The sequence below is a fragment of the Corvus cornix genome, chromosome 1 (assembly GCF_000738735.6).
Source record: "Corvus cornix cornix isolate S_Up_H32 chromosome 1, ASM73873v5, whole genome shotgun sequence".
Taxonomy (NCBI): domain Eukaryota; kingdom Metazoa; phylum Chordata; class Aves; order Passeriformes; family Corvidae; genus Corvus; species Corvus cornix.
Genome location: NC_046332.1, coordinates 116,969,305 through 116,981,932, shown reverse-complemented (window position 1 = coordinate 116,981,932; position 12,628 = coordinate 116,969,305). Strand labels below are relative to the sequence as shown.

General features: G+C 44.7%; 1 protein-coding gene across 1 annotated transcript in view; it reads left to right on the top strand.

Annotated features, from left to right (window-relative positions):
* The first annotated feature begins 8,266 nt into the window (after positions 1 to 8,266).
* RCAN1 (regulator of calcineurin 1) overlaps positions 8,267 to 12,628 on the top strand; it is a 34,336-nt gene continuing 29,974 nt past the window's right edge. The window contains exon 1 of the mRNA XM_039553731.1: positions 8,267 to 8,529. Coding sequence (XP_039409665.1) covers positions 8,344 to 8,529 — 186 coding nt within the window. The 5' untranslated portion in view covers positions 8,267 to 8,343. The remainder of the gene's footprint in view (positions 8,530 to 12,628) is intronic.

Genomic DNA, 12,628 nt, shown 5'->3' with positions numbered 1-12,628 from the left:
TCTGTGCCCGGTGGAAAGTCCTCCCGATGTGCTCTGATGTTACAGCAATCAAGCAGTCCAGTAGAAAATGGGAGAAAATCTGGAATTCCAGAGAAGGAAAAGTTCAACTCTCAGTCTCTCTCCGGAGAACAAGAAGCTGGAAAAAACTGGCCAAAAACTGACTGGAAAGCAGCCAGCCGGGTGCTTCCTCGCTCCCCTGCCGCAGCTGGGAAAAAAACCTGCTATCTTTTTGTGTCCTTGAACAAGCAAAAACTGCTTTGAGAAAGTTTTTTGCTCAGGTTTTGTTTTCCTTCCCCCTCTCAGGCTCAGTTTAGAGGCATAGAAAGGCACAAGAATTAATTTCTGGGCATAGGCAGCGATATGGGATACACCTCATAAGGTCACCCCAAGACATGAGGGCACTGGGACGGTGTTGCTGCTCCAGCAGGTCCCGGTGCCAGCAAGAGAGGAAAGCAGGAATCCAGAGGGCACTCTTTGGTTTCCCACAGGCAGGTTTGGGAATACAGCAAGGATAAACCCAGACCTGCCCCAGTGGGATCCCGGAGCTCTGGATGTCTGCAGTTCTGTGCTCTCTGCACTCGACACTCAATTACTTAACAATTAATCTCTCCCTCTTCACGCTCCCCCTCTTCACCACCCTCAAGCTCTTTACACTCCATCTGTTTCTAAAATAGCCCTTGGCTAATAAATATGATTTTCTGAGTTGGGCCTGGGGAAGGATTAGTGCACACCTTCTTTCTTTAATAGATGAGTGCAGGTAATTAATGTTCACAGATGTCAGACATTAGCCACCACCGAAGATCCCCTCACAGTCTGCAGGGAACAACTTTTATCCCTGGGGGTTATTAATTAGGCTGGGCTCGCTTGGATTATTGTAACTTCTTTTCCTTCCTGACTGCAGATCAAAGTTGTAGTTTTCTGCAGCCAGAGGTAAGGAAAAAATTCCTTTTTCTCCTGATTTTTTGCACTGGGAATTAGAGGGAAGCTGAGGCTCCAGAAACGGGGTGGCATTTAATTAGGTTCCCCAGCATGGGATGGAGGGAGGGATTTGTCAGGGTAAACACAGACAGGTACAAACTGCCTGTCTGGAGACAAGAATTACTTGTGGTAGAAAACTTGCACGAATTACTTGTGGTATAAAACGTTATCTATATAAGAATATGAATATAGTATTATGAATACTTATTTATTAATATTGAATATTAATACCTTTTGAGATGGAAAAGAGACACCCAGAACCCCGTAAGTATTTGTATTTGAGCCAGTTCTATATTCTGTTCAAAATGCTATTTCAGCTGTGGGAAAGACGAAATTGCAAGTAAAAAAATTATGTTGGAGGACTTGAATTTTTTACTGCTTTCAGAATACATCTATGTTTGCTATGTTTGTCCTGAGTGCCTTAATTTTCCGTCGGGAAGCTGGTGTGAAATTCCATCACTTCGTGGCTGGGAGGTGTTCGGTCCTCCAAAGAAAAGGAAGAGGGAGGGATGCCCTGGTGGAAATCCCGGCGGGTTGGGGTGATGCCATCTGTGCTCAGCGCCCTGAGCTAAGCTGATTAGGGGCAATCCCGGCCCTTCCCAGCTGCTTCGGAATCTTGGGAAGAAGGCAGGAATGTGCAGGGCAGAGGGGGAATTCTGGGTGCTCGGCTGGGAAGCACAGAAATCCAAGAAACACCTCAAATGAGGCTGAACAAGCAGAGGGAAGAAGGAGATGCACCTTCATGCCGAATCCTACCGGTCCCTCTGTTCCCTCTGCTTTTATGCAGTTCCCGAATTCCCAGCATCCCACAGGGACCGAAGCCGCCCGGACTTAAATTCTGAACGAATCGTTCCAGAGTGTGTTAAAAAAACACGAGAAAAACAGCAACAAAGCTTGCAAAAAAACCCCCCCAAAACTCTGTAATTTTCGCTATTTTAAAAGTCCTTTAAACCTGCTCATTGCCCGAAAGAATCTTTGATTTTCCTTTTATTTTGGTCAAGCAGCACTATTCTAATGAAGCAATAGAATAACGGAGCAGGCAAGGTAACAAACAGATGTGATATGCAGTTTTTTATTGTCAAGTATCATATCGAATTCGGAAGCAGCAAAGTCCTGGGATCTCTGGTGACTGCCCTGGAACCTCGTATTGGCTCATTTTGGACAACTCCAGGCTTTTGATTCTGCTTGGGAAATCCCTGTCGAGCTCCCTGCACGGAATTCCCTCCTCTCCATCGCTTCCAGAGGCTTTTCCAAGCATTCCTGAGCCCTCCCCGCGCCTTAGCAAAGGGACCCCCCCCCTCGTTTAAAGACCCATCTTGCTCTGGCGGATTACTGCAGTGTTTAAAGCTAAGAGCCTTTGCAGGGCTGCGGGGCTCATTAAGGAACTGTGATTTCATTATTGCCATCTCCTCCCTCTCCCTCTGCTCCTAGCACATCCCGCGGCACGGAATTTGGGAGGTGAGTGGAAAACTGCTCCGACTTCAGCTGGATTTCACCTGCTCGAGGCAAAGAAAAGGCAGTCCTTAAAACCGAAACCCACGCCCCGAGTCGTTCTGCCGAGCGCCCAGGGCACCTTCACACTCAGCATTAAACAAATAAACTCCGTGCTCGATGTTTTCTGGGCTATAAACGCTGCTTTTCTCACATTGCTCTACGAAATGGTATAGCAAGCCTTAATTAGATCCATCAGAGCATTTTACTGGGGAGCCTGGAAATAACTCAAAACTTTTTGAAGCTCTAAGAGATTTGCTTCACTTTAAATAAAGTATCCAGATTGTTTTGAACTCTTTTTAACTCCTACTACATCAAACTGTCAATTACTTTAAATGTTTCCTGGTTTACTGTGCCTGTTGCTTCTTGAAATAATTTCTTGGAATATAATCCCTAATCACAGCTCATTTGATTTTTTTTAGTAGTCTTACATTTCATTTCACCTTTCATAGCTTTTAATTCCCCCCCTCCTCCCCCATTCTGCACCATTCCCACTTGATCTTGGCTTTTATTCCAATTCTTTGGAAAACTCAGAGAACTTTTAAATTTAATATGGCTTTTAAAATAACTACTTCGGGATGTGGTTCAGGGGTGATGCTGGTGGTGCTGGGGTGACAGTGGGGCTGGATCATCCTGAAGGGCTCTTCCCACCTTGGTGAATTTATGATAATTATGGATTTTGGGAATAAAACCTAGAATATTTCAAAGCAGTAACAAAATGATTTGAGTTGCTGATATAGAAGTAAGTTACATGAACAATTAAGAGTTACAATGATAATTTGTCTTTTTTACTAATGTCCATTTTATTTTATTTGCAGGCAGGTTATGCCACAATCTTCTCATTTTTCCTTCTCTGTTTCGTTTTCTTTTTCCCCTTTTCTTTCTTTTCTTTTCTTTCTTTTTTCTTTTCTTTTCTTTTCTTTTCTTTGCTTTGCTTTGCTTTCTCCTCTTTCTATTTCTTTCTCTTTTTGTTTCTTTCCTTTTCCTTTCTTTTTATTTTTCCTCTTTCTCATTCTTTTTAATATTTCTTTTCTTTCCCATGTTTCCCTTTTCCTTTCCCTTTTCCTTTTTCCTTTTCTCAGAATTAGAACCCCAACCTTCCTCTTTCTCCTAACAGCTTTGACAGAGATTTTATTGAAATTTTGTTGCATTTATTTTTATTATTTCCTTTCAGCAGCTCTGCCTGACAAACCCGTTTGTTCCGCAGCACTCGTGACCGAGCCGTGCTGTAAATCAGTAACCAGGGCTGTTACTGATTGCTCTGAAATCAATGGCTTTTACCTCTCCTGTTATTTCTCTTTCCTGCCTCATTTAGGAGTCGACTTACCGGGGCATAGTTGGAAAACCGGGAAGAGGAACGCGGTAACCTGGAATGAAAACAGATCCCGGAGATCTGGGGTGGCATCCAAGGGTGGCAGCGACCTCGGGAGTGCAGCGTGTCCCGGCACAATGGGAACAGAGGGAAAGGCATTCCAGAGCTGCTTCCCAGCTCCCCGGGAATGGGAAGGAGCAGAGAGAGCCACGGGAGGAGGGAGATACCGGTGAAAGAGAAGAGATTGTACTGATAACACCGAACAAAGCCACTGATCTGCATCAGGGACAGGAGCTTCCTGCGTTCTGCCTCTTCCAACCCTCCCTAGCAGCCTCAGCTTCAGCGCTTTTCCAGCCTCCTACCAGCACCAGCGTAGGGAAAACTGAACTCCACTGTGCTGGTTTTGTTTAATGGCATTTTATTTCCATGTTTCATTAGAAGTGGCCCACAGGACCTCACAGAGTTCCACAAGTACCGGTGCCAGGGGCTGCTCCTGGGTCGGGGCAATCCTGGACACGAGCACAGACTGGGAGCAGCCCTGTGGGGAAGGACCTGGGGGTTCTGATCTGCAGTTGTGTCCTGGGCTGCATCACCAGAACTGTGGGCAGCAGGGAAGGGATTGGGATGGTGCCCCTGTGCCCCTGTGCTCAGGTGAGAGCCCACCTGCAGAGCTGCCCCAGCCCTGGGACCAGCACAGGGAGGACGTGGAGCTGCTGGAGAGAGGCCAGAGGAGGCACCAGGATGAGCAGAGGGAGCCAGGCTGGGAGAGCTGGGGGTGCTCACCTGGAGCAGAGAAGGATCCAGACAGAGCTCAGAGCCCCTTGCAGGGCCTAAAGGGGCTCCAGGAGAGCTGCAGAGGGACTGGGGACAAGGCATGGAGGGCCAGGAGCCAGGGAATGGCTTCCCAGTGCCAGAGGGCAGGGCTGGATGGGAGATTGGGCAGGAATTGTTCCCTGGGAGGGTGGGCAGGCCCTGGCACAGGGTGCCCAGAGCAGCTGGGGCTGCCCCTGGATCCCTGGCAGTGCCCAAGGCCAGGCTGGACACTGGGGCTTGGAGCAGCCTGGCACAGTGGGAGGTGTCCCTGCCATGGCAGGGGTGGGATGAGATGAATTTTAAGGTCCCTCCAACCCAAATCATTCCAAGATTCTGTGATTCTTCCCTGCCCTGGGACAACTCCTGCTTTTCCCAAATGCAGTTTGACCCTTCCAGTCAGTGGCTCCTTCCCAGGTTGCCCAAAGGGCTTTGCCTCCTGTTTGCTGCATCCCTCCTGAGAGCCTCCTTTTCTGGGATAGTTCACTAAAAATCCTATTCAGTAAAGTCTCCCATTTACCTCTTTGAGGTGCTTTTTATGTGCCAAGCAGCCCCTCTGTGCTCATTTCTCTCAGATGTTCCCCTTAAAAGAGTCTCCCACAGACAGAAGTCTGAGCCTCTCTAATACTAACCAGACATTTAAAGTGAGTTTATAAAGTACCCAAAATCTCACTACTTTAATTTAACCTTACTTTGAGCAAAGCACCTGCCCTCCAAAGGAAAACAGACGTAAGGGAAATCCCCAGCCCCATTTAACAGTTAAAATGTTGTTAAAGTTATGTTGTATTTCTCGCTTAAATCTGCCTGGGTCTCACTGGGGCCATTTGTTCATGTTCTGTAACAAAAACTCTCCCAGTGTTCCATGTTTTATGCTGGAGCCTCTCCTCACTATTCTTTTTGCTCAGCTAAGCAGATCCAGCCCTGCAAACATCTCAGGACTGTTTCTTTTTTTTCTCTTAGAGCTGCTAAAGGTGGTTTCACACCTGCTCCAAACTTCTCCCCAAGAAAAATGCTCATCTTAAAACACCACAGGTTTCATTTTTTTGTTGGCTTTTTTTTTTAATACATCACTTTTTAACATTTGTTGGTGTTTTTATCAACAGCATTCAAGGAATTCACCATTTACATTCACTATTTCCAGCTGTATTGGCTGAAAACATCTCATGACTCTGGCTCTCAAAGCAAAATGTCTGTAGCAGCACAACCTAAAGGTTCAGACTGGATTTTAGAAAAAAAAAAATCATGGAATGAGCTGCCCAGGGAGTGCTGGAGTCAGTGTCCCTGGGAGTGCTCAGGAGGAGTCTGGATGTGGCCCTTGGGGACAGGCTTTGGGGTGCTGCTGGTGCTGCTGGGCTGATCTTAAAGCCTCTTCCCACTTCGACAATTCTGGGATTCTGTGATGCTTATTCTTTCTCCAAACATTTTCCATTTAGTTACAGCCAATTTTTATTTTATTTTATTTTATTTTATTTTATTTTATTTTATTTTATTTTATTTTTATTTTACCTTTTTTTTTTTCCCCCCTTCCTGGCCAGCTACTTTTCCCTTGAGAAATGGGGATTTTTTTGAGGCGGATCCCTGCAATCAAAGCAGCCCTTTGGGGATCCCTGGAGGTTTCATTGTGCCGCTAGATGGTGGTGTCCGTGTTGGGAACGCTTCCCCGGCTCTGTTCCAGGGAGCACTTAGCGATCCAGCTTTTCCTGCGGGTAAATCATTAGCGTTAATCACTGTCACTTACATTGAACGATTGGCCCCAAACATTGCGGGGAAGATCCATTTTTGTTTTCCTGTCTCGCCACCTCTTCCAGTCAAAAGCGTCCGGCGCGTTCCCTTCCTATGCAACAAGAAAGGATGAACAATTAAACCCTAAGATTAGGGAGATTCAGGTTTATTTATTTTTTTTCTGACGTCTGTGACTGAATTAAGGCTTACACTTTTAAGCTCTTAGGGCAGGGAGGTCCTTTGGCTCTGGAGTCCTGCAGGGCTTGGTGAGCATGATCTCAGTTGACCTTTAGCCTCAATTAATAGCATAAAATAGAAATAATGACGTCTTTTCACCTTCAAATCTGACACCTGAATTGCAATAAGCAGCTTGTGCCATTAGAGCAGCAGCAGGTAATGAATATTTCACGGTGGTTTTCCTACCAGGGAGATGCCAGGCTGCAGTGACAGGAATTTATTGCTGGCAGGTTTTGCTTCTTGATTTTTTAAATTTTTTGTAACAGGAGATTTCCATTTGGATTCCTCAGGTGGAATTTCTACAGGGGGTTGGAGCTCCTGATGCAGAGAATCCAGAGAGATGCTCCTCAGAGAGGAAAGTGTCACCACTGCTGTGAGGAAGCAGCTCTGACGTCAAAGAATGTGGTTAAAAATGGCCTTAGTTTGGCTGGATTTAGCATTAAACAGTTTGGGCTTGTTCACTGAAGTTACTTTTCTTTTAAGAGACCATTTGCCTGCATTTGAGAACATAAAGATTTCTGTCACTTAGCACAAGTGATCACAGAAGTACCCCGTGTTTATCTTATCCCTCTGAAAAAGACTTAAATGGTTTAAAACTGATTAGAGAGTCTGAAGAAATTTGGTACAGCATGTTTGGAGATGTGTGAATGTCACAATAACTCCATAAAAAACCCCTGTGACCTTTGAAGCTCATTCTTGGGCCTCCCCCCTGGAAGGTGGTGCTACATAGATGTAGTAAGAAATATACAAATATACACATAATATTATATTTTTTTAATATAGACATGTGCATGTATAGTATTAGATATAAAAACATAATAAATACATAATAAAAATGTTTGTCTAGGTCACTTAGGTCAGACTAACCAGCCAAGCACATTTGCAGAATACCAAGGGTAGGACAGGTTGCCCTTAGGGCAGGTAAGAGAATTACAACACACACAGTGGCAATTTTCAGCTGACTTGTTAGTCTTTGAGTAAGGAATTTTTATATTCATCCGGTATTTTTATATAAGTATTTGATATTTGTATTATAGACCAGGTTTCTCTGAGCTCCATCCAAGCTGGCCTTGAACACTTCCAGGGATGGGGGCATGGAGTACATGTCTTTTTCTCTCTGGCAATAATATAGTATTATATATACAGTAGATTATATATATACACACATACAGTATAGCATTATACATAGCATATTTTACATGTATTATATATACACCATGTACTGTATATATTCCCACATATATGTACATCGTTATAGAAAGCACCTTTTTATATACTATACACTGTATATTAGATATATACCACATAGACACACAGCATATTAAACACTGAACATTTTTATACAGAGTATGTTACATATACTGTATAAATATACTATATATACAGTACAGACACTATAGGGTATATGTATTATATACGGCATATTATAGACGGTAAACTTTCGTATGTTATATGATATACAGTGCACACGTATACTACACATGCAATTTGTACTACATGCACAGCACAGATAACACGTACAGTATATTTTACACATATAGTTTATTCCGTAGGTTGCATCCGCGCCGCTCCCTCACGGCGCTGCCCTCACCCAACATGGCGGACGCGGCCTCGCTCGCCACCTGTTGCCGCGGCGATGGCGGCTTCCTATTGGCTCAAAAAGCGCGGGGGGGCGCGGCGGCGGCTTCCGATTGGCTGATGGTGGGCGGGGGCAAAGGAAACAAGATGGCGGGCGGGGGTGAGAGAAGTCGCCTCCACGACGTCGCCGCGGCCGCCTCCGCTAGCTCCTGGCCATGGAGGAGCCGCCGCTCCGGCAGCCGCTGCCGCCCGGGGAAGGCGAGGAGGAAGGGGAGGAGGAGGAGGAGACGGACGCGGAGTGGAGCTTCGTTGACGGCGAGATGGAGGCGCTGCGGGACCTGCCCACCGCCACCATCGCCTGCAACCTGGACCCACGCGTCTTCCAGGACGGCCCGTACCGGGTGAGCCGGGCCGGGAGCTGTGAGGGGAGCGCGGTGTACGGGGCCGGGGCTGTCGCGGTTCTCTGTGGCGGTCTCCGCCGTCGGGGGAATGAGGGGGCGAGGCTGTGGCTGCGCGTCCCCGCCCGCCCCCTCGGTCCCGCCGGGACCCGGTGCCGGGAGTCCCGTCCCGGGTCCGGGATGAGCTGATCCCGCTCCGCAACTCCCGGGCCGGAGGGTGGAGCCAGGGGGGTCGGGCTCTGCTGCCAGGGAACAGGGACAGGAGGAGAGGGAACGGCCTCAGGCTGGGCCAGGGCAGGCTCAGGGTGGACAGCAGCAGGAATTTCCCCATGGAAAGGGAGCTCAGGCCTTGGGAAGAGCTGCCCAGGGAGGTTTGGAGTGCCCATCCCTGGAGGTGTCCCAGGAAGGGCTGGAGGTGGCACTCAGTGCTCTGGGCTGGGGACAAGGTGGGCATGGGGCACGGCTTGGACTCCGTGGCTTTGGAGCTCTTTTCCTACCTCGGTAATGCCGTGATTTTGCGACTTTCAACGCCAACAGCTATTTTGCTTTGGTTCCTTTAATTCCTGAACCTGTAGTTCAGGGTGAAGCTCTACATAAAGCAGAAGTGAAATAAAATATCGCTGGACCAGCGCTGAGGATTGTGGTTAAGGTTTTGTTTGGTGCACCCGATGTTGTGGTTTTGGTCTTTTTTTCTTGTTTTTATTGTTGGTTTTGCTATCAAACCCTTCCATACTGAAGGAGATGCTTAGCTTTTAAACAGATTCGAATTGAACGGAATGGACTTCAAAAATTAGGCAATAATGGTAGTGATTTCTAATCCTGTTAAAATAAATTGGCTGTCTCGTTGTGAAAAACAGCTTGGAGTTGTTGCAGTGTCACAGCTCAGCCCTCCTGGCAGTCACAGTGCCATGGGCAGGGACACCCTCCACTATCCCAGGGTGCTCCAATTCCCGTCCAGCCTGGCCTTGGACTCTTCCAGGGATAGGGCTCTGAACACTTGAACCATTTTTCAGTCTTTTTCCTCAATATTCCAATGAATCTCTATCTCCACTTACTTAAATCAGGACAAAGTCTAATATTTCCTTAACAGTACAATAAAAATGGTATTATCTACTTTTTTTTTTGTATTCTTGCTGAGAGCTGCAGCAGGAAGGAATTTAGGCTGATTGCTTAAAATAATAAATTAATTTGAGTTTCATAATCTCAGCATAAACTGTGTTATGTTCACCGTGGATGACAACATGTACAGATACTGCATAAATTACATTTTTAAGGTAAAGAATGGGGGAGAATTGTCTTGAACTTGAATAAATACCTGTCTCCAGGAGGGAAGAAAAGTCTCAAAGTTTTATAAATAACACAAAATAAAAAAAAAGACAGGTGGAGGTGCTTGGAACTCGGTGATTTATAAATGTGGTAGGTGCACACAAATTTTTTTAATAGATGAAAAACCAGTTTTGGTGTCTGGTCACTGAATTTCAGCTACTGAAATACATAATTTAGCTTCAGTTAATACAGGCAGGGAGCTGGGAAGAGCTAATAACTCTTTAAAGCTGGAAATAAGTGACTTTTATAGGAACACACATGGACTGGCTGCGTTTTTAATTTATTCTGTTGGCCAAATGTCAGGAAGTTGCAGAGAGAGAAAGTGGGACGAGGCCCTAAGGCTGTATCCCAGATTTTGGAAGTGTGAAAGGTGCCCTCAGCTTTAGGATGGTGTAAGAAAAACAAGGTTGTCTTAAAAATGAGGAAAATATTGCATTCTCCCGTGGTGTATCCGGTTTTCCTCAGCATTTGGTGGTTCTGGTGCCCAAGGAAATGCAGATGTTTGTCACTCAAATGTGTCAGGTGATGGTGGTCACACTAAAATGTCACTGTCTGGACCACCTGAGAAAGATTCCAAGACAACTTTAAAAGGCTGCACTTGGTTAGGGGGTGAATTTTAAGAAAATTCACTTAGTTTGGTGTAGAAGGTGCACAGAAAAGTCAAGCCTGTGCAGCAAACACTTGTGTGGAACTTGGTGCTGATGAAGGGGTGAGTAAAGGGGTTGTAAAACACAACCTCACAGGTAGTGTTTGTAAATACTCTGTGAATTTTGGTGTGATCAGTGGGTTTGTTCTGTTCTGTGAACTTCCTGCTTTTTCCAGCATATGTAACACTCCTGAAATACCTTTTCTTCGGAGTTAATTTTTTTTTTCCCCTTCAGTGGGCCCCTTAATAATCCTGGATTACCCTACTTGAGGAGGGTTGATCCAATCAAAGGTGAGACAGGACAGCTACTGACAACTATTTCTATTTTGCCCTTCTCAAATAATGATTTGTACTGGAAACACTGCTTGAAAATTCCTGTTCTTCCTCCTTTTAAATTTTTTAATATTTTCTTATTGAGGTGTTGATAATCCCAGTTGAGAAATCTGAAGTTTTAAATGGTTTGTGATCAGTCTCTTAAAAACAGACCCTCCTATCAGGGTAATAGTTCTGCTAGATGACAGTTTGTTCTCTGCTTTAATCCTCATAAGAAATAAAAATACCTCTGGAATATTTTTTCATATCAGTCCCAAAATCTTCCAGAGAACACCTAAATACTTGCTCTCAAGTTTTTTATTAAAGCACAATTCAGGAATACCTTTAAATTCTGCTTTTTTTTTTTTTAATTGAAGTACAAAAAATTATCTCAAATGAAAACCTTTTTTCCTGATCTTCAAGTTGTCAAATTACCTTGGAAAATTCAGTTTTGGTTTTCTGAACTTTTACCTGGGACCTGCAGCTTTTTTGGTAGTTTTAATGTTGATTGTGTGCTTGAGGAATTGTAATTCTTTCTTCATCCAATGCACAGATGAGTTTCACTTTTAAAACTGTGCTCCTGTGTACTCATTTATTTCAAAAAAGACGTCAGTAGCGGATTTCCAGAGGCAGCAATTAGGTTTTTCTGTACCTTTCCATCCTCCTCATGTGATACTCCCATTTTTAAGAGCCTTGTTGTGTCAGTAGAGGACGCTTTGGGGGTTTTTTTATGGAATTTGTGCTGTCAAATTCCAAGTGCAGCGGGTAAAACACTTCCCTGGCTCCTGTTATCCCGAAGGGATGTGGCACGCTTCCCTGCTGACTTTCAGAGTTCTGGGCACAGCCACAGGAGGGCTAAAGAACTTCATGGCATAACTTCATTTATGCCTCTTGCTAAGTGGGTTACCCAAGTGTGCTCTGCCAGTTTCCATTTCCCCTTCATTGTGGGCATCTCTCATTTGGGAAGTGGCAAAGAGGAGCACAAAGAGTTTCTACGAAGAATTTCATTGCTGGGAAAATAATTGGGTTTTAGGGCTAAGAGAGATTTTTGATGGAGACAGTTTTCCTTAGAATGTGTCGAGTTCCTTGAATTCCTTTAAAATATTTCTAAGATTTTGGGGTGAGTCAAAGAGTCTCCATCTCTGGAAGTGTTCCAGAGGTGTCTGGATGTGGCACTTGGGGACATTTTAGGGTGATGATGGTGCTGCTGGGAACATGACTTCCACCCTTACTGATTCTATGATAATTACCTTAATCTGCTAATTTTTACAAGTTGCTGCAAGTTAATGAACGTAGCAGAAAGTTTTGCATAATTAACAAAAGCTTAAATTCATAGATAAACTGAAAGCAGGTTGTTCTATCATGGTAACAGTTTTTGTCTGGGAAATCTTTGCTGGAAAATTGAATTATTAAAGAAATTCAGCTTGCTGGAAGTGCACTAAAAGTTGGAGTTGAGCCAGTCTGTGTCCTCACAGAACCCCCAGAACTGGCTGGGAAACAGTCTCTGCAATTGTTTATTTAAAAACAAAATATATATATTATATTTATGCTTGAAGATAAAGCCTAACAAGGTGAGAAATTCCTGCAGTTGTATAACCCAGGAAAAGCAGAGCTGCAGGTGAGCTGAATCCTGGGAATGCTTGTCCAGCTGCCAAATTCTTCTTTTCCTTCAGCTTTGTGTGGTTTCACTGCAGAAAAGCCTTTTGTGAACTCATCTGAAAATAAAGCTGTTAAATGAGCATTGCTTTTAGACATTTTTAATTGCCCTGCAGACCACTGAAATAATCATGAGGTGGATTTTGGGGTTTTTAGGTACTT